This window comes from Bos mutus, chromosome 2 (genome assembly GCF_027580195.1).
Source record: "Bos mutus isolate GX-2022 chromosome 2, NWIPB_WYAK_1.1, whole genome shotgun sequence".
NCBI classification, from domain to species: Eukaryota; Metazoa; Chordata; class Mammalia; order Artiodactyla; family Bovidae; genus Bos; species Bos mutus.
In genome coordinates, this window is record NC_091618.1 from 87588285 (window position 1) to 87611558 (window position 23274).

Below are 23274 nucleotides of genomic sequence, written 5' to 3' on the forward strand. Positions count from 1 at the left end.
TTGTTTTTTATTTTCTTAATGACTCATTCTATCTCCTTTTACTGCTGAGATTTTATAAAGCCAACCTTAAGGGTATAAAAAGATAGGGCTGTATCTGTGTCTTGTGAAAGTCGCTCAGTTGTGTCTGACTCTTTGCAACCTCATGGACTATCCAGTCCATGGAATTCTCCAAGCCAGAATACTGGAGTGGGTAGCCATTTCCTTCTCCAGGGGATGTTCTGAACCCAGACTGAACCCAGGTCTCCCGCACTGCAGGCGGATTCTTTACCAACGAGGGAAGCCCAAGAATACTGGAGTGGGTAGCTTACCCCCTCTGCAGCGGATCTTCCCAACCCAGGTATCGAACCAGGATCTCCTGCATTGCAAGTGGATTCTTTACCAACTGAGCTATAAGCTGTGTCTTGCTGCTGCTGCTAAGTCACTTCAGTCGTGTCCGACTCTGTGTGACCCCATAGACGGCAGCCTACCAGGCTCCTGCGTCCCTGGGATTCTCCAGGCAAGAACACTGGAGTGGGTTGCCATTTCCTTCTCCAATGCATGAAAGTGAAAAGTGAAAGTGAAGTCGCTTAGTCGTGTCTGACCCTCAGCGACCCCATGGACTGCATGCTTAGGTAGAATTTAATGAGTAGTTCCTTTTCAGCACGCAATTGATAGGAAGAGACAGTAGAGGGCAGTATATCCCCACAAACTAAAACAACAGTACTCTTCAGAATTATTCAAACATTTCATTTTTAGAGTTTTTTTTTGGGGGGCGGTGTCTGTTTTGAATAAAATTCCTATGATAATACCTAATGTTCCAAAATTAATAAAAGTTCAGCTATGATATATATGATCAAAGTAGACAAAAATAAGCCTATCTGCAGAAAAAATCTTACCTTCATGACAACAGGTTTCTCAAAATTATAAACAGAATGGGCCTTTCTTTGAACAAACTTCTGGAATTCTGGACAGAAAGCAATGACATTGTTAGTACCGTCAAATAAGCAGTGGAGTATAGTCAGAAAGAAACTATCAAATGAGTCATCTCACCATTATAAACCATTTGAAAATTAAAGGGCTCCTCTTCATAGATATCATTTAAATGTTTCATTGCTATGATAAGACAGATTTCCAAGACTGACAGACCTATAGTAAAAGGGGAAAAAACTATGAGGTATAGTTTTACATACTGATTGAAACAAATCCTCCAAATAGGAGGATAATGTGAAAGGTTATGGCTTTGAGGGGTGGGGAGAGGCCAACAAAGCACTCCTCGGTTCAAATGTGTATCAGTCACTATTATCTGAATAATCTTAAGCAAGTTATTCAACCTCCCTCAGCTTAGTTTTAATTTTTTTTTAAATAAGGATCTTTCTAAACTTCCAGAAATTGTTACAAAAATTAGAGACAATACTATCAAGCACTTTATGACCTACAGCAAACATGAACAAGAGCTGCAATTATTATGTAACTTTCAATCATATAAGGCCCTCCATTATTCATAATCTCTAACCCCTGGAAATTACATCTAATTTATTTTTCCTGGAGAGGAGAAAGTTCACTAGATTCTCAAAAGGGATAGTCAACACCAAATGGCTAAAAGCCAATGCTCTTCAGTAATACTTGGTACACTGAGAATTGTATTTCCAATGCAGCAAGGCAGGTAGTGCATCAAGTTTCTTTCACTTTAAATGGGAGAAGTGAGTTAAAGGATGTATAGATATAAAAATATTTTGCAAATAAAAACACTATACTAATGTTAATTGTAATTTCAAAAAGTATACCATTATATAAAACTCAACCTTATTTTAAAAACTACTAATCAAGCAGGTTTCTCACCATGCACAATATTTCCTTTTGAGTCCATGCTACACAGCTGGTTTGCCTCCATTAGATCTGCTGCAGTTATAAATGGGTGTGACGGTGTTACACGATTTAAAGCAAGCATCTGGGAAGTGCAGATCAGAAAAAGAAATGCATATTTACATGGGCATTTGGGGGTATTTTATTGAAGAAAACTTAATTTAGAGTTATGAAAGAGTAAATATTAATACTTGGGAAAGTTACTCTCAAATTTAGCTCTATTTAAATACAGTATTTCAATTCATAAGCCACATAAATGTATAAATGTAAATAAAGTATTAAAAACTTCTTGCTGCTCTCTTGACCTCTTCCTATTTGCATATCTTGATTACAAATCCTCAAAAGAAGAAAAAAACATTTTAAAAGGAGTGAGGAGAAGAGACCAAAAATAAGTAAGAATACTATTCAAAGCTCCAGAACAAAAAGGCAGAACTATGACTTCTATAAACTTTCTCACCACCCAATCAACCAATCCAGGTTAGTCTTATGTGACAGACAGAACTCAGCCACTTTGATGTTCAATTGTATTAAAAAGAAAAAAACAAAAATAAAATTATACCCAGAAACAACTCTCCTGGAAAGCAGGGAGCAAGTTGCTTTTGTGTAGCAAGCTATCTGCTCAACAACTAACAAAACTTCTGCATTTGAAGTTTTTATTTGTAACTTTGATAACAACTAAATTTTTTTTAAAGTTTATTTTTCACTGAAATATAACTGACTCTGCATTTAGTTCATATAGATAAAATCAGCAGACAAAAATGCATGGTATCTGATTAAATTTGAATTCCACATAAACAATGAGTAATTCCTTAAGTCTACATATTATATATGTAATGTAATAGTTGGGACATTTACATTAGAAACTCCCTCCCTTTTTAAAAAAAATTATTTTATATAAGTATAGTTGATATACAATATTGGGTTAATACCTACTATACAGCAAACTAATTCAGTTATACATACATATATATTATTTTTCATATTCTTTTCCATTATGGTTTATCACAGGATACTGAATATAGTTCCCTCTGCTTATAGTACAACCTTGCTCTCTATCCATTCTACATATCATAGTTTACATCTGCAAATTCCAAACTCTCAACCTACCCCACTCGTGCCCTCGGCAGCCACAGACCTATTCTCTATGCTTTTGAGTCTGTTTCTGTCTCGTAGATAGGTTCATTTGTGTCCTATTTTAGATTCCACATGGAAGTGATGGCATATGATATTTATCTTTCTTTCTAACTTAGTATGATAATCTCCAGGTCCATCCATGTTGCTGCAAATGGCATTATTTCATTCTTTTTATTATGGCTAAATAGTATTCTGTAGTTATGCACATACCACTTCTTTTTTCATTTATCTGCTGATGGTCATTTAGGTTGTTTCCATGTGATGGCTACTGTGAATAGTGATGTTATGAAAGTGTGTTTGTGTACATTTTTTTGAATTATAGTTTTGTCCAAACATATGCCCAGGAATGAGATTACTGGATCATATGGCAACTCTATTTTTAGTTTCCTAAAGAACTTCCGTGCTATTTTCCATAGTAGATGGAGCAATTTACATTTCCAACAGTGTAGGAGTGTTCATTTTCTTCACACCTTGCCCAGCATCTGTTATGTATAGCGTTTTTGATGATGGCCATTCTCACTGGTGTAAGATGGTACCTCACCGTACTTTTGATTTGCATTTCTCTAATAATTAGTGAGTTTAAGCATCTTTTCATGTGCCTGTTTCCATCTGTATATCGTCTTTGGAGAAGTATTTATTTAGCTCCTCTGCCCGTTTTTTGATTCGGTTGGCTTTTTTTTTGTTATTAAGTTGTATGAGCTGTTTGGTATTTTGGAAATTAAGATCTTGTCTGTCACACCATTTGCAAAATTTTGTCCCACTCTGCAGGCTGTCTTTTTATTTTGTTTATGGATTTCCTTTGCTATACAAGAGCTTGTAAGTTTGAGTAGGTTCCATTTGTTTATTTTTTGTTTTTATTTTTTAATATAAATTTATTTTAATTGGAGGCTGATTACTGTACAATATTGTAGTGGTTTTGCCTTTTATTGCCTTGAACTCTCTCCCTTTTTTAACCAGGGCCCAGGGTCCTTAATTGAACAAAAGAGTTTGGTAATCCTTGACCTTCATTTCCCTACTGGGAGGGACCCAGGAACCCAGTAGCTCCTTTCCATTCTCTTACCTTTCCTTTTTATTATAAAATATTGTCGACATATAAATAGGCAAGAGAGTAATATAATGAATATCCATGACCACTTCCTCAGCTTATGAAATATAAACTTACAGAGTTGAAGCCCCTGTCTCTTGCCCTGGTTGTACTCTCTACTCTTCTCCACGTAAAAAAAAATCATGCATGTCTTCATCCTTCTACTACATATCTTTGTATTCCTAGATAATACAGAGTAATTTTCAAGTTTTATATAAATATCATCTTGAACTTATGCAACACAGACACCATACCATCAGACATAAACTTTGCACACCCACCAAACTGGCAGAAAAAAAAGGTTTAATTGTAAAATTGAAATTGTACACCATTTCCCTATACTGGAGAAGTTAAATATCTTTGTAACTTATAAATCATGTAGGATTCTACACTGGTAGATTATTCTTAGTTCTTTCGCTCATATTCACTCATATTCACAGTTTGTTCCTTTATTGATTACTGTAGAAGCTTTTTCTACATTATGGACAGTGTTGATGATTACATGCATTGCATTTTTCATCTCCTAATCACTTCTTCTATGGTATCTTCCAGTGTCCAGACATTTAACAAAAAATTCAATATAATTAACATTAACTGTCTTTTCTCCTATGGCTTGTAATTTGTGTAACTTCTCTAAGCAATCTTTTCCTACTTCAAGTATACAAACATATCTTTCTTCTAATTAAAAAAAAAGCTTTGTTTTTATACATATATTTAGGTTTATCAATCTGAAATTACCTTTAGGCTATGCATTTGAGGGTACTTTTTTTACCATGTGTATAACTCCTTAATTTTATTGAAAAATTAGCAAACTATATTTAATCTCAGTCTTTATTTTCTTTATAATTTCTACCAATTACAAAACTTTTCTTAAAAAAGAAAAATCAAAACAAAAATTAAGCCATCACCTTGAATTAAAAATATAATAGGAAACTAGCAAAACAGTGCTTTCTCATGTTGACAATTTTGAGCCAGACATTTTTCCAGAATGAAAGGTATGCTATGCTGTGCTTATTCATTCAGTCGTGTACAACTTTGTGACCCCATGGGCTGTACCCCATCAGGCTCCTGTATCCATGGGAATTCTCCAGGCAAGGTTGCCACGCCCTCCTCCAGGGGATCTTCCCAACCCAGGGATTGAACCCAGGTCTCCTGCATTGCAAGTGGATTCTTTACTGACTGAGCCACCAGGGAAGCCCAAGAATACTGTAGTGGGTATCCTATCCCTTCTCCAATGAGAGGTATGTGTTTCTGTATGTATGTGTGTGTGTGTGTATCCTCCAAATACCATAAGTTAGTAAACACAGGTACCTAAATTACTAAAGTCTCTACTCTAAAAATTCTTAGTCTTTGTAATACCTCTGTGATAAAGACAGCTATTGCTAAAAATGGCAGGATGGTTTTGATAAATGGGAGGAGGATGTGCTAATAAGAGGGTAAGTACACAGGGAGGAAAATTCTTTTAAGTTTCCTAAGCAAAACCAGAAATGGAGAAGGAGAATCTGTAAAAAGAAAAAACAAAAACATGACAGAACCATGTAAGAGTAAAGCAGGATAAGCCTGAAGCCAGAGAGACTTGGATTTGAGTCGTGGGTTTGTTATCTACTAGCTGTGTGACATGGGGTAAGTTATTTAACCTCAAAGAACATCAGTCACCTCAAAGGTAAGTATAACACCCAAACATTAAAAAAAAAAAAAACAATAACAAAAAAACAGGATTAATATAATGGTAAGATATAATGCTGGTCATAACTAGAGCAGGAAACGGCAACCCACTCCAGTATTCTTGCCTAGAGAATTTCATGGACAGAGGAGCCTGGCGCGCTACAGTCCATGGGGTCGCTCAAACAGTCAGACATGACTGAGCGACTAACACACAAAGTAACTAGGTCACCTGACTTTTGTGCTATTTAATAAGTGATACCCATTATTATCATAAAATGGAAGTGACCAAAAAGAAACTCATGAAACCAAAATTATTTTCTCTTTGAAAGGTATTTGCTATACCTTTCATAATAATGAATAAATAACTTTCTAGCAATAGTAGTCTAGTATCAAATACTCTAGCGAAGGAAGTTTACTTTTCAGAAAAATTAAGTACCCCTTTCTTGATACTGTTTAAACTTAAGATAGAATTACTTGGTGAAAGACTATGACCAGGTAGGATTTGTCCAGGCATGTAAAGCTAGTTCAACATTTGGATCCAAGATATTAGAAGGTGAGAAATAACAATAATATATGAAGAAAAATTAGGTCATGTTAAGAGATTTGCACATTTCATGCACTTAAGTGTGTGTACTCGATTTCCACTTACTCATTACAATAAAAAAGATTTTGAAATGGCAGAAATAAAAAAAAAATCAAGCAATGTTGTTCAATATAACAAGCTAAACAAGAAAAGTCATATATCATGTTCATGGATAAAAAAAATAAACATCTGGCAAAATCCAACACAATCACAACAAACTCTCAGCAATTTATGGATAGATGGGAATTGCCATAACTTGACAATAAACATGTATTAAAAAGCTTCAGCTTATATCATATTTGATAGTAAAAGACTGAAAGTTTTTGCCCTAAGCTTGGCAATTATACACCCGCACCATTCTAATTTAATATAGCGCAAGTTCTAGCCACTGCAAAAAAGAAAAAGAAATAAAACATATACAAATTAGAAAGGTAAAAAGAAAAACTATTTTCAGATGACATGATTATCTATATAGAAAATCTCAAGAAGTCTATTAAAAAAAAAACTTAACTAAATGAGTTCAGCAATACTGCAGAAAATAACATCAACAACAAAGAAATCACATTTCTATATACGATCAATGAGAATGCTAAGACAAAAATTAAAAACAAAGTATTATTTACAATTGTTCCAAAGGAAGTTAAACACTTAAGAAAACACTGAAAACATACACAGGATCTGTGAGGTGAGATTTATAAAATGATAAGAGAAATCAAAGAACTAAATAAAAAAAGAGATGTACCATATTCAGGGATTGGAAGACCTAACGTAGTATATATGTTAATTCTCACAAAATTTATCTAGAGGTTTAACCAGTTCTGATCAGAACATAATTACCTGGTGAAAGAGAATGAGTGAATAAAAATAAAATTAATACAAACCAGTAGCATGTGTAATGAACGCAGGTTTTTGCTGACATTAAAATGCTTCTGCAGCACTTCTTTCACACTTCTATCTTCTGAGAGACTCTAGATGAAAAAAATCAAAAGAGAATTAAGGAAGAATGCAGATTAAAACCTAAATATAATATTATGCCTCACTGGTCGGTATACCTCATTAACTCTATCTAGTATTTATTCATTATTAAATAGGTGCTGGTCTTTTGGGGAAAAACAAAAAAATCAAAAACAAATTTCTACTCTATTGATTTTCTCCTTATCCTCTACCCTTTATGTTAATTCTGAAGACACAAAGATAAATATAACCCTTGTTACCATAAAATTTATTCAATCACAGTAGTGGGATGATCAAAATGTAGTAGTACATGCAACAGAGGATGAGGGTTATTTGTTGTTGTTTAGTCACTCAGTTGTGTCCGACTCTTTTCCAACCCCATGGACTGCAGCTTGCTACGTTCCTCTGTCCATGGGATTTACCAGGCAAAACTACTGGAGTGGGTTGCCATTTCCTTTTCCAGGAGATCTTCCCAATTCAGGGATCAAACCAGTGTCTCCTGCACTGGCAGGCAGATTCTTCACCGCTGAGCCACCAGAATTTCCACAGTTTATTGGATCCACGTAGTCAAAGGCTTTGGCATAGTCAATAAAGCAGAAGTAGATGTTTTTCTGGAACTCGCTTGCCTTATCCATGATCCAGCGGATGTTGGCAATTTGATCTCTGGTTTCTCTGCCTTTCCCAAAAGCTTGAATATCTGGAAGTTCATGGGTCACACATTGCTGAACCCTGGCTTGGAGAATTTTGAGCATTACTTTACTAGCATGTGAGATGAGAGCAACTGTGGGGTAGTTTGAGCATTCTTTGGCATTGCCTTTCTTTGGGATTGAAATGAAAACTGACCTTTTCCAGTCCTGTGGCCACTGCTGAGTTTTCCACATTTGCTGAGATATTGAGCGTAGCACTTTCACAGCATCATCTTTTATGAAGTGAAATAGCTCAATTGGAATTCCATCACCTCCACTAGCTTTGATTGGAGTGATGCTTCCTAAGGCCCACTTGAATTCACATTCCAGGATGTCTGGCTCTAGGTGAGTGATCACAGCATCATGATTATCTGGGTCATGAAGATCTATTTTGTACAGTTCTTCTGTGTATTCTTGCCACCTCTTCTTAATATCTTCTGCTTCTGTTAGGTCCATACCATTTCTGTCCTTTATTGAGCCTATCTTTGCATGAAATGTTCCCTTGGTATCTCTGATTTTCTTGAAGAGATCTCTAGTCTTTCCCATTCTATTGTTTTCCTCTATTTCTTTGCATTGATCACTGAGGAAGGCTTTCTTACTCTCCTTGCTATTCTTCGGAACTCTGCATTCAGATGCTTATATCTTTCTTTTTCTCCTTTGCTTTTCACTTCTCTTTTCACAGTTATTTGTAACCCTTCCTCAAACAGCCATTTTGCCTTTTTGCATTTCTTTTTCTTGGGGATGGTCTTGATCCCTGTCTCCTGTACAATGTCACGAACCTCTGTCCACAGTTCATTAGGCACTCGGTATATCAGATCTAGTCCCTTAAATCTATTTCTCACTTCTACTGTATAGTCATTTAGGTCATACCTGAATGATCTAGTGGTTTTCCCTACTTTCTTCAATATAAGTCTGAATTTGGCAATAAGGAGTTTACAAGCTGAGCCATAGTCAGCTCCTGGTCTTGTTTTTGCTGACTATATAGAGCTTCTCCATCTTTGCCAGCAAAGAATATAATCAATCTGATTTTGGTGTTGGCCATCTGGTGATGTCCATGTGTAGCATCTTCTCTTGTGTTTTTGGAAGAGGGTGTTTGTGATGGCCAGTGCATTCTCTTGGCAAAACTCTATCAGCCTTTGCCCTGCTTCATTCTGTACTCCAAGGCCATATTTGCCTGTTACTCCAGGTGATTGGAGTAAACCGTTGACTGCGTGGATCACAATAAACTGTGGAAAATTCTGAAAGAGATGGGAATACCAGATCACCTGAGCTGTCTCTTGAGAAACCTGTATGCAAGTATGGAAACAACGGTTAGTACTGGACATGGAACAACAGACTGGTTTCCAATAGGAAAAGGAGTACGTCAAGGCTGTATATTGTTACCCTGCTTATTTAACTTATACGGAGAGTAAAAGTTCAATATTCAAAAAGTAAGATCATGGCATCCAGTCCTATCACTTCATTGCAAATAGATGGGTAAATAGTGGAAACGGTGGCTGACTTTATTTTTGGGAGCTAAAATCACTGCAGACATTGACTGCAGCCATGAAACTAAAAGATGCTTACTCCTTGGAAGGAAAGTTATGACCAACCTAGACAGCATATTAAAAAGCAGAGACATTACTTTGTCAACAAAGGTTTGTCTACTCAAGTCTTTGATTTTTCCAGTAGTCATGTATGGATGTGACAGTTGGGACTATAAAGAAGGCTGAGTGCCAAAGAATTGATGCTTTTGAAGTGTGGTGTTGGAGAAGACTCTTGAGAGTCCCCTGGGCTGCAAGGATCTCCAACCAGTCCACCCTAAAGGAGATCAGTCCTGGGTGTTCACTGGAAGGACTGATGTTGAAGCTGAAACTCCCAATACTCTGGCCACCTGATGTGAAGAGCTGAGTCATTGGAAAAGACTCTGATGCTGGCAAAGATTGAGGGCAGGAGGAGAAGGGGACAACAGAAGATGAGATGGTTGGATGGCATCACCGACTCAATGGACATGGGTTTGGGTGAACTCCGGGAGTTGGTGATGGACAAGGAGGACTGGCATGCTGCGGTTCATAAGGATCGCAAAGAGTTGGACATGATGAGCGACTGAACTGAACTGAACTGAGCCACCAGAGAAGCAAGAATTCAAATACAAGGTAAAGTATTACAAAGAATGCTTAACATGTATGAGGTAATAGGCTACAAAGAAGATAGAGCATTACAATTTTAGGGAACAACATGAGCACTGCAGGGAGACGGTGGCATATGGACAAAAGATGCGTAGTCACAATATCCTGAGGTTCAGTTACTGGCAGACTGATTGTATGGAAAGACAAAGGCAGCAAAGCTTACTTGGAGATAACTGCAATTCTCCATATAAGAAACAAAATGAGTCTGAATTAGCACACTGGTGTGAAGACAAGAAAGAAAAACATTAATAGAAGACACGTCTGATGGAGACTCTACTGGTGAAAAACAGAGATGAAGGGTAAAAGGGGATACAAAAAAATGAAAAGATGAAACTATAGGGAATAGAATGTCCCAGGAGGAGTGAGGAGGGAGATGTAGTCAGAAGTGAAACTTGCATTACTGACATTTAAGAAGTAAAGGGAAAAAAAGGAGCAAAGTAAGGGATTGAGAAAGATGTTGAACAAGTGAACAGAATCCAAGAGAGAGCAATAAAACCAGGGGAAGAAAACAAGAGGGACACACTTCAAGAGGGAAGTGGTAATAAAACTATATACTTTGTATAACTAAATTAAGATATATTTTGAGAGGCTGACGGCTTCAGAAATTTAAAGGTCAATTTGGCCAACCAGTGCATCCTAAAGATCAGTCCTGGTTGTTCATTGGAAAGACTGATGTTGAAGCTGAAACTCCAATACTTTGGCCACCTGATGCAAAGAGCTGACTCATTTGAAAAGACCCTGATGCAGGGAGGGATTGGGGGCAGGAGGAGAAGGGGATGACAGAGGATGAGATGGCTGGATGGCATCACTGACTCGATGGAAATGAGTTTGAGTGGATTCCGGGAGTTGGTGATGGACAGGGAGGCCTGGCGTGCTGCGGTTCATGGGGTCGCAAAGAGTGGGACACAACTGAGCGACTGAACTGAGGGCCATTTAAAAAAGCAATACCTAAATATATACTTAATATATCAACTTTATAAGCTATTTGGTAAGAAGGATTTTACCTTTTTTTAGAAGGATTTTTAGAATTTTTAGAAGAATTTTAGAAGGATTACAGTTAATTTCCAAAAGTTTTCTTTAATATGTATTACTTTATTATTTTACGCTCATCTGGTGTACTTCCAAAGGGTATTTGACCCTGTTTATACAGCAACAGCAAGCCCTTTAAGAAAGAAAGAAAAGACTAAAAACAGTGACTGCAGTGAATAAGGATCAATGAACCGTGAGGTTCATTTGGCACTGAACAAAAGATTAGATGGAAGGACAGTAAATTCAGAGTTGGCAGAGACAAAAAAGGCTTGGCTAAGATTGATATAATTTTTCAAAAGTCATCTGCAAGGAATAAAAATTCTTTAACAACAGTAACAAAAAAAGCCCAGAAAACTAAGTATACTGTATTTTCTAGAGTTAAAACTGTATGTTTCTACTTCCGACTGGAAGAAGATCTAGATTCAGGCATAAGTTCAAGTCTAATGGGGTGAAGTTTTATGCTCCCAGTAAATACACTATCCTAGTTATTATAGTTTCCAACCCTTGCTACTGTTTTTAGTCTTTATCTTATTCATGGAAGCTGTAGAGTCCCTTTTCGCCAATAAGCACAGGAGTAACAGTTGCAGAAATAACTTCTTAACATGCTCACTGCAGTTTGCTTCACAGGCAGTTTCTCAGAAGAATGTTATAGGGGAACAGCAGTGTTACAGAGGAACAGCAGGATTCATGCTGCTCCAGGGACAACTCACTGGCAGCAGTACAGGTACCAAGTCTCCTAGTCTGTTCCTGTTAAACATTCTCACCTCCTGTTAACTGAAAGGTTAAGACAGCAGGGGATCTTTCTTGAACTTAGCTATAGCACTTTGTGGGAACTTCCTTTGAAGAGAAATAGATATGGTCCTCTTAAGATGCTTTTATACAGAGATTTTCCTTACAGTGTCTTGCTGAGATGTTGTTTATCCTGCTTACTTGCACATTTCCATAGGACTAAAACAAACACTCAAGCTGGTACGATGTCTAGGTTCAAGCCTATCATGAAGATATTTCTTGGATGCGATTCCATAGGTGACTTGTTAGCACTACCTTTGCTTTCTGTTTAAACCTAGAATTTGAAAAAAAACTTGCTGGATAGTCAGCACTGAGAGAAAGGATAGCTCCTTCAATGCACACGCCCATTTTCAGGCAAGGCCTCTGGCCATGGTGCTGACATTTAAATTTTTTTCTTCAACTGAAGCTCATTTATTAGCATATTCCAAATGCTATCGGCAACAAGGGACTAGACAGTGTCCCTGAATAAGATAAAGACTAAAAACAGTAGCAACAGATTGGGGACTATAATAACTAGGATAGTGTATTTACTGAGAGCATAAAACTTCATCCCATTCAGTTCAGTTCAGTTGTTCATCGTGTCCGACTCTTTGCAACCCATGAACTGCAGCAGTTGGATGGACAGCAGCCTCCCTGTCCATCACCAACTACTGGAGTTACACAAACTCATGTCCATTGAGTCAATGATGCCATCCAACCATCCCATCCTCTGTCATCCCCTTCTCCTCCCGACTTTAATCTTTCGCAGCAGCAGGGTCTTTTCCAATGAGTCAGTTCTTCACATCAGGTGGCCAAAGTATTGGAGTTTCAGCTTCAACATCAGTTCTTTCAACGAATATTCAGTACTGATTTCCTTTAGGATGGACTGGATGGATCTCCTTGCAGTCCAAGGGACTTTCAAAAGTCTTCTCCAACACCACAGCTCGAAAACAACAATTCTTCTGCGCTCAGCTTTCTTTATAGTCCAACTCTCACATCCATACACAACTACTGGAAAAACCATAGCTTTGACTAGATGGAACTTTGTTGGCAAAGTAAAGTCCCTGCTTTTTAATATGCTGTCTAGGTTGGTCATAACTTTTCTTCCAAGGAGCAAGTGTCTTTTAATTTCATGGCTGCAGTCATCATCTGTAGTAACTTGGGAATCTAAGAAAATTAAGTCTCTCATTGCTTCTATTGTGTCCCCATCCGTCTGCCATGAATTGATGGGACCAGATACCATGATCTTAGTTTTCTGAATGTTGAGTTTTAAGCCAACTTTTTACTCTCCTCTTTCACTTTCATCAAGAGACTTTTTAGTTCTTCTTCACTTTCTACCATAAGGGTGGTGTCATCTGCATATCTGAGGTTATTGATATCTCTCCCGGCAATCTTGATTCCAGCTTGTGCTTCATCCAGCCCAGCATTTCTGATGATGTACTCTGCATATAAGTTAAATAAGAGGGTGACAATATACAGCCTTGATGTACTCCTTTCCCAATTTGGAACCAGTCCATTGTTCCATGTCCAGTTCTAACTGTTGCTTCCTAACCTGCATACAGATTTCTCAGGAAGCAGGTCAGGTGGTCTGGTATTCCCATCTCTTTCAGAATTTTCCACAGTTTATTGTGATCCACACAGCCAAAGGCTTTGGCATAGTCAATAAGAAGTAGATGTTTTCCTAGAACTCTCTTGCTTTTTCAATGATCCAGCGGATGTTGGCAATTTGATCTCTGGTTCCTCTGCCTTTTCTAAATCTAGCTTGAACATCTGGAAGTTCACAGTTCACATACTGTTGAAGCCTGGCTTGGAGAATTCAGCCCATTAGACTGGAACTTATTCCTGAATCTGGATCTTCTTCCATTGGGAAGTAGAGACATACAGTTTTAACTCTAGAAAATATAGTGTACTTAGTTTTCTGGGCTTTTGTTGTTGTTGTTGTTTTGTTTCTGGGCATATTCCAAAGGGAGGTGGCAAATGATGATTCAGATCAGATTAGATCAGATCAGTCGCTCAGTCATGTCCGACTCTTTGTGACCCCATGAATCACAGCACGCCAGGCCTCCCTGTCCATCACCAACTCCGGGAGTGCACTGAGACTCATGTCCATGGAGTCAGTGATGCCATCTAGCCATCTCATCCTCTGTCGTCCCCTTCTCCTCTTGCCCCCAATCCCTCCCAGCATCAGAGTCTTTTCCAATGAGTCAACTCTTAGCATGAGGTGGCCAAAGTACTGGAGTTTCAGGACGGGGCAAGAAAATATCAGTGCTAAGAGACAGCAACTCCAGTGGTACTAGCTCTACCTTAAGAAAGAAAGAACCACAAAATAATCAAAAAGATGACGGGAGTGTTTTCACATTCATTCCTATCATCCTGCCCCTTAACTCAGTGCTCAGCAAAGAACAAAAAAAAAAAAAAAAAAAAATAAGGGCAAGCAACTCTATTATCACATGCTTACCATTTTCTGAGTCATCAAAAGTTATACTTCATAGAAACTGTCACCATCTACTTCCTTTATATACCCACTATAAGACGCTCAGAATGCAACACAGCAGGGAAGGACAGAAAAATCCAGGACAGGACAGTACAATCTAGGCTTATGGAATCATTTTAGGAAAAGAAAGTGAGCAGAGATAAGAATACAATAAGCACTGGGAAATCACAGACATTTAAATTCTAGGAAAGACTGCGTCTGATCACTAAAGCAATCAGAAAAATAACTATTGTTAACATGACAATCAGTTCAAGATTTAGGAAAGGTGAAAGTTTGTGACACACTCAAAAGTGGATTCACAGGCCAAAGATCCAGAGCTCTGATGCACTTCAGACCCAGGTAAAGAAAAAGACAATATAAGAGCACCAACCATAAAGTGTTCATAAAGCATGGAATCCTTCAGTCAGATGCAGTATCAAGAAAAACTTACATGACATAGTAAATTACTGAGTTCCAGGCAAAATTAATTTGGGGAGGAGGGTAGAAGGGAAGACTCACTAGTTATATCATGACACAATATCTGGGTTTAAGGAAAACAGTCAATTATTTTCACATAAAATTCTGTATAAAAATAATTAACAATCAGAACAAAGGTAGAACAAAGTAAAAAAGATAAGCCAGAGAATAACATTTAAGGTTTGAATCCTTCATGTAAAAACAACTTCAGCATGTAGGTAAGGTCTGAAATGCTATAAACCAAATAATTACTTTGCAGTGAAAGGAGGGAAGATGAGCGTGAACATAAGGGAAAATTCTACTTTTTACCATGTTTCTAAAGCACTGATTAAATTTTATTATATGAGCTTTTACTTTTAAAAACAGTGTCAAAATTAATAGTGCTTACATGAGCACAGTATTTTAAAATCAAAATAAGAATCAAGTTTCATTTATACAAGTTGAGTAAGTTCTGCACATGTGCAGTAACATGATTATAGTTAACGATATAGTACTATGTACTTGAAATCTGCTTAGAAGATAAAACTTAAGTGTACCACAAAATTAAAAAAAAGATGAGAAAAAATCTATATGAAGTGATGGATATGTTAAATAGCTTGATTGTGGTATTTCACAAAGTATACCAAAACATCAAGTTGTACACTAATATAAACAATTTTGAATTTGTCAATCATACCTCAACAAATGGGGAAAAAATTATTAAAGAGCAAAATAAATGCAGAGTCTCACTTTTAATTTGGTATTGATATTAAAGATTTTATAATAAAAAGAATATCAACTGCCATTATTGCTATAACATAAAAAATCTTTTTAGAGCCAATGAATATAGACTGTGTTATGTTTGTTGTCTAGTTGCTCAATTGTGTCCAACTCTTTGTGACCCCATGGACTGCAGCCCATCAGGTTCCTCTGACCATGGGATTTCCCAGGCAAGAATACTGGAGTGGGTTGCCATTTCCTCCTCCAATAGACTGCATAACTCTAAGCAGAACTAATCATCCTCACACATTAGTATTTCATATTATAGACCAGTTATTCCCAATTCTTACAAAACCAAGGACTCCAATATTTTCTACAAGGCCCATATTTTTAATGTGTGAGATTTATCAGGAACACTGTTTTCCAAACACATTATTAATCACATATTCACATACATACACTCTCTCCCTTCTCCCTAACAACTAAAACTTTTCAGTATAAGATAAATGGATGCTAGTATGCTTACTTGAAATTAAAAGACGCTTACTCCTTGGAAGGAAAGTTATGACCAACCTAGATAGCGTATTCAAAACCAGAGACATTACTTTGCCAACAAAGGTTCGTCTGGTCAAGGCTATGGTTTTTCCTGTGGTCATGTATGGATGTGAGAGTTGGACTGTGAAGAAGGCTGAGCGCCGAAGAATTGATGCTTTTGAACTGTGGTGTTGGAGAAGACTCTTGAGAGTCCCCTGAACTGCAAGGAGATCCAACCAGTCCATTCTGAAGGAGATCAGCCCTGGGATTTCTTTGGAAGGAATGATGCTAAAGCTGAAACTCCAGTACTTTGGCCACCTCATGCGAAGAGTTGACTCATTGGAAAAGACGCTGATGCTGGGAGGGATTGGGGGCAAGAGGAGAAGGGGACGACAGAGGATGAGATGGCTGGATGGCATCACTGACTCGATGGGCATGAGTCTCAGTGAACTCCAGGAGTTGGTAATGGACAGGGAGGCCTGGCGTGCTGCGATTCATGGGGTCGCAAAGAGTCGGACATGACTGAGCGATTGATCTGATCTGATCTGATCTGATGCTTAGTTGATACAACAATAGCCTGCAGAAGTTATGCTCATCAACTTAAGTAAATTTACAGAGTCCACAATGTTTAGTAAATCCAAGAACTCAAAGATAGCATTTGTCAATAGAGATAATATAACCAAAGGTGCCAGTCTTAACAGACACAAGAAGAAAAAAGCTTAACTCTTCATAAGAACAAAAATCCACACTCTACAGGTATGTATGAACCTTACTAAGTTAGTATATTGCTGAACTTGTAAAATAAAGAAAATATTTAATGATGAAATTCATTAACAAAATAATCTAAAATATAAACAAGATATAAAACAAATCTCATAAAAGTTCTTTTGAGGAAAAAAACAGGAGGTATGACATTTCAACTGTTTTTTAAAATAAAAAACACACAACAGTATATATTAACGCAGTTTTATGCCACAGTAACATTAGAAACTTTATGCTAATTTACAGATTATAAAAATTTTCAAGTTTCAAATGCTTTCAAATGGTATAGCAAGACACAAAAATAACTTTAATGTTATTGCTTTTGTTCCAAATTACCTGTACATTCTCATTCCATTTCTCGGCGAAAATCTCCTCTGGAAATACCGAAGGTAGAGATAATTGTTCTTTAAATATTTTAAGATACTGTGGAAAACTAAATGAATTCATTAAGTGTATCTGCCGGTGGGAAAATCGTGACTTCACTCTTTTTTCTAAGAGTTCCAAAATATCCTTAAAAACAAAAATCTCCATGAGATGCATGTTTAAAATAACCATACCAATGATACAGGTATAATGATTTGAGCTACCACTTATAATTAGCAGTGCTTACCCTATAATACACAATTAAGCATTAAAAAAATTTATGCAAGCTTCTAAAGACTTTAATTATTCCCTTGATATACGTAGGACTACAAGGTAGTACAGGTTAAGACAATGTGACTTGTAAATAAACCGAACCTCTAAAAATATTTTTAATGCAAGCTACTTTTAATCCTTTTCTAAGCACTTGTAGGTCTGGTGATGTCAACGATGTCCTGATTAGCCTTTTTCTAATTATGTTTTTCTCTGCTAATCTTTAACAATGCAAGACCTACAATAATTGCTAAAAAATTATAACCATAGTGAATATAGCTATATTCCAGAGTAACATGAAGAGTTTCAATAAGGAATTTCAGTCTATGAAGTTCATCTAAAAAAATTAAGATAATAAAATGTAGTTAGACTTAATAATTAACATTGATGAAAACTTACAACATTGTTTTCGTTGTTTTATGTAGCAAAAACTCAAGAAGCAGCATATGTGATGAAGAAAAATTCAGTTCACTAAACTATACAGATTAAGCTGAAGCTACACTAGATGTAAGAAACAAAGTATAGAAAAGGAAACTGGCAAGAATATAGCATTACATTGGTAAAATAAATTATTCTGTCTTCTGGCTCTTTTATAGTAACATTTGAGAAGCTATGTGCTAGTTTCCCTTAAGAGAGGGAGCAAGTTTAGTGTCAATTTTCTATAAAAAAGAAAAACAAAAAGCTGTGGTGAGGCCCAGAAATATGGAATTCCAAATCTACCCAGATGACTCTAGGTTAAGAAACAAATGACACACAAGGAAGAATTAAAGGCATCATGGCTAACGTGGGAAGGAAGACAGGAAAGATGAACAGTTTGGGGCTGAAACTGGGAAGGTGACTAAAAAACCTAAGATATTTTTATAGGTACAGAAAAATATAGTGTCAGCATAAGAGAACTATAAGTTATTTCAGAAATACTACACATTAATTTTCTGCTAAGGAGGAGTTCTAGATCACCCATCTGAGTAGGTGGTTGAAAGGTAGTGGAAGCAATGCTGGGCAAACAGAATTAAGAGCCTTAACTTGGGAATGGGAAAAGACAGAAGTCTGTATAGTCAAAGCTATGGTTTTTCTAGTAGTCATGTACAGATGTGAGATTTGGATCATAAAGAAGGCTGAGTACCAAAAAATTGATGCCTTTGAACTGTGGTGCTGGAGAAGACTCTTGAGGGTCCTTTGGACTGCATGGAGATCAAACCAGTCAATCCTAAAAGAAATCAACCCTGAATATTCATTGGAAAGACTGGTACTGAAGCTGAAGCTTCAAAACTCTGGCCACCTGATGCAAAGAGCTGACTCAATGGAAAAGACGCTGATGCTGACTGAAGCAAAAGGAGAAAGGGACAGCAGAACATGAGATGGCCAGATAGCATCACCGACTCAACAGACACGAATGTGAGCAAACTCTGGGAGACAGTGGAAGCAAAAGACTGAAGCAAAAGGAGAACGGGACAGCAGAGGATGAAATGGCCAGATAGCATCACTGACTCAACAGACATGAATTTGAGCAAACTCTGGGAGATAGCGGAGGACAGGGAAGCCTGGGATGCTGCAGTCCATGGGGCTGCAAGGTGTCAGGCACAACTTAACAACAAAACGACAACAAAAGAATTTTAGAGGTGAACACTAACCGATATTTTTATGGTAGACAGTAATGACAGAAGTTGGTAATGTGGGGATAGAGGAAATAGTGAAAATAAATGATGCCACAGGGAAGAGGTTATTTGTTAGCAAAATCACTACTCCATCAATCCTTCTGCTCTTTCCCTCTAAAAATGGACACCTAGATGGACTTGAATCACACAGTTGGAGAGTTACACAGCTGGAAAATTAAACATACAAAATAAAAAAGAGCCTTTACTAAGGAGCCACAAACCCTTTATTTGGGCCCTCGTTGGGACGACAGCATCTGCCATTGCCACTTCCATCTAAAGGAAGAGCTTTTAGCAAGAAGGAACAGGCTTCCTTAACGACTGTGTTATATTGCTATTTTTCAGAAAGAAGAATAAAGATACGTGGAGAACCCGCCAGATTTAGTCTGAGAGAGGCTTATTATGAAAGCATACATTGAGAGCTCTAAAGTACTGGGGAAGAAGGACATAGAAAGCTACTCTTTAGAGACTGTTCATGTTCTCAAGGCAAGAATACTGAAGTAGTTTGCCATTCCCTTCTCCAGTGGACCACATTCTGTCAGACCTCTCCACCATGACTCACCCGTCTTGGGTGGCCCCACATGGCATGGCTTAGTTTCACTGAGTTAGACAAGGCTGTGGTCCATGTGATCAAATGAACAGTATGAAAAGGCAAAAGATAGGACACTGAAAGAAGAACTCCCCAGGTCGGTAGGTGCCCAATATGCTACTGGAGATCAGTGGAGAAATAACTCCAGAAAGACTGAAGAGACGGAGCCAAAGCAAAAACAACACCCAGGTGTGGATGGGACTTGTGATAGAAGAAAGGTCAGATGCTGTAAAGAGAAATATTGCATAGGAACCTGGAATGTTAGGTCCATGAATGAAGGCAAATTGGAAATGATCAAACAGGTGATGGCAAGAGTGATCATCAACATTCCAGGAAGCAGCGAACTAAGATGGACTGGAATGGGTGAATTTAACTCAGATGACCATTATATCTACTACTGCAGGCAGGAATCCCTCAGAAGAAATGGAGTAGCCATCATAGTCAACAAGAGAGTCCAAAATGCAGTACTTGGATGCAATCTCAAAAACGACAGAATAATCTCTGTTTGTTTCCAAGGCAAACCATTCAATATCATAGTAAACCAAATCTATGCCCCGACTAGTAACGTTGAAAAAGCTGAATCTGAATGGTTCTATGAAGACCTACAAGACCTTCTAGAACTAACACCCAAAAAAGATGTCCTTTTCATCATAGGGGACTGGAATCCAAAAGTAGGAAGTGAGAAACACCTGGAGTAACAGGCAAATTTGGCCTTGGAATACAGAATGAAGCAGGAAAAGGCTAATAGAGTTTTACCAAGAGAACACACTGGCCATCGCAAACACCCTCTTCCAAAAACACAAGAGAAGATGCTACACATGGACATCACCAGATGGTCAACACCAAACACAGACTGATTATATTCTTTGCAGCCAAAGATGGAGAAGCTCTATATAGTCAGCAAAAACAAGACCAGGAACTGACTATGGCTCAGCTTGTAAACTCCTTATTGCCAAATTCAGACTTAAATTGCAGAAAGTGGGGAAAACCACTAGACCATTCAGGTATGACCTAAATCAAATCCCTTATGACTATACAGTGGAAGTGAGAAATAGATTTAAGGGACTAGATCTGATAGACAGAGTGCCTAATGAACTGTGGACAGAGGTTCGTGACATTGTACAGGAGACAGGGATCAAGACCATCCCCAAGAAAAAGAAACGCAAAAAAGCAAAATGGCTGTGTGAGGAGGCCTTACAAATAGCTGTGAAAAGAACTGAAGTGAAAAGCAAAGGAGAAAAGGAAAGATATACCCATGTGAATGCAGAGTTCCAAAGAAAAGCAAGGAGAGATAAGAAAGCGTTTCTCAGTGATCAATGCAAAGAAATAGAGGAAAACAACAGAATGGTAAAGACTAGAGATCTCTTCAAGAAAATCAGAGATACCAAGGGAACATTTCATGCAAGGATAGGCTCAATAAAGGACAGAAATGGTATGGACCTAACAGAAGCAGAAGATACTAAGAAGAGGTGGCAAGAATACACAGAAGAACTGTACAAAAAAGATCCTCACGACCCAGATAATCATGATGGTGGGATCACTCAACTAGAGCCAGACATCCTGGAATATGAAGTCAAGTGGGCCTTAGGAAGCATCACTAGGATCAAAGCTAGTGGAGGTGATAGAATTCTAGTTGAGCTATCTCAAATCCTGAAAGATGATGCTGTGAAAGTGCTACACTCAATATGCCAGCAAATGTGGAAAACTCAGCAGTGGCCACAGGACTGGAAAAGGTCACTTTTGATTTCAATCCCAAAGAAAGGCAATGCCAAAGAATGCTCAGACTACCGCACAGTTGCACTCATCTCACACGCTAGTAAAATAATGCTACAAATTCTCAAGCCAGGCTTCAGCAATATGTGAACCTTGAACTTCCAGATGTTCAAGATGGTTTTAGAAAAGGCAGAGGAACCAGAGACCAAATTGCCAGAATCCACTGGATCAACATAAAAGCAAGGCAGTTCCAGAAAAACATCTATTTCTGCTTTATTGACTATGCCAAGGCCTTTGACTGTGCGGATCACAATAAACTGTGGAAAATTCTGAAAGAGATGGGAATACCAGACCACCTGACCTGCCTCTTGAGAAACCTGTATGCAGGTCAACAGTCAGAAATGGATATGGAACAACAAACTGGTTTCAAATAGGAAAAGGAGCACATCAAGGCTGCATATTGTCACCCTGCTTATTTAACTTCTATGCAGAGTACATCATGAGAAATGCTGGGCTGGAGAAGCACAAGCTGGAATCAAGATTGCTGGGAGAAATATCAATAACCTCAGATATGCAGATGATACCACCCTAATGGCAGAAAGTGAGAAGAACTAAAGAGTCTCTTGATGAAAGTGAAAGAGGAGAGTGAAAAAGTTGGCTTAAAGCTTCACATTCAGAAAACTAAGATCATGGCATCCGGTCCCATTACTTTTGGCAAATAGATGAGGAAACAGTGGAAACAGTGCTGACTTTATTTTTTTGGGCCCCAAAATCACTCCAGATGGTGATTGTAGCCATGAAATTAAAAGACGCTTACTTTTTGGAAGGAAAGCTATGATCAACCTAGACAGCATATTAAAAAGCAGAGACATTACTTTGCCAACAAGTTCCGTCTAGTCAAGGGTATGGTTTTTCCAGTAGTCATGTATGGATGTGAGAGTTGGACTATAAAGAAAGCTGAGCGCCGAAGAATTGATGCTTTTGCACTGTGGTGTTGGAGAAGATTCTTGAGGGTTCCTTGTACTGCAAGGAGATCAACCAGTCCATCCTAAAGCAGATCAGTCCTGGGTGTTCATTGGAAGGACTGCTGTTGAAGCTGAAACTCCAATATTTGGCTACCTGATGCAAAGAGCTGACTCATTTGAAAAGACCCTGATGCTGGGAAAGATTGAGGGCAGGAGGAGAAGGGGATGAAAGAGGATGGGATGGTTGGATGGCATGACAGACTCAATGGATGTGGGCTTGGGTAAACTCTGGCAGTTGGTGATGGACAGGGAAGCCTGGCGTGCTGCAGTTCATGGGGTTGCACAGAGTCGGACACGACTGAGCGACAGAACTGAACTGAACTTGAGAGAAATAGTACTAGCAGGACTGTTGAAAGATGACTTAGTAAAGACCTTCCCATTTCTAAAAAAGAGAAGTAGCTGTAGAAAAGGAAAATAAGCAGAAGGGCCTGGCATAAGTTTGCTAAAAATGAAGGAAAAAAAGGGATAAAAATTATGAATGCATGGCAGCCATAATGTTAGTATTAAGATGACTCATATTAGTATCAAGATGACTCTTAAATACCAGTTTTACCTGAATTCAGTAAGACAGTTCATATAAGGAGAGTAAAAGAAGGTAAACACAATGCTTTTTGGCCTTTTGCCTAGTAGTATATGTTCTTGTCAGCTTAGTATCTGATACATATTCTGAGGACAATGAATTAAACTATTTCTGGAACTAGGAGATGGAAAGGGAGCTTGCTCCATCCACTCCACCCATCGATCTGGTATTGCAGTACTTTCACAAATGGTACACCCACTTCCAGGGAAAATTTTAAAAAAGAG

At 37.9% G+C, this 23274-nt stretch overlaps 1 protein-coding gene and 1 pseudogene across 2 annotated transcripts in view; one reads left to right on the forward strand and one right to left on the reverse strand.

Annotated features, from left to right (window-relative positions):
- ORC4 (origin recognition complex subunit 4) overlaps window positions 1-23274 on the reverse strand; it is a 94701-nt gene that overhangs the window by 2826 nt on the left and 68601 nt on the right. For both annotated transcript variants that reach the window (XM_070390062.1, XM_005905613.3), the window contains 5 exons: window positions 17195-17368; window positions 7190-7276; window positions 1819-1927; window positions 1030-1125; window positions 876-943 (listed from right to left, as the gene is read on the reverse strand). In XM_070390062.1, coding sequence (XP_070246163.1) covers window positions 876-943; window positions 1030-1125; window positions 1819-1927; window positions 7190-7276; window positions 17195-17368 — 534 coding nt within the window. The remainder of the gene's footprint in view (window positions 1-875; window positions 944-1029; window positions 1126-1818; window positions 1928-7189; window positions 7277-17194; window positions 17369-23274) is intronic.
- LOC138984982 (U2 spliceosomal RNA) lies at window positions 23074-23250 on the forward strand (annotated as a pseudogene).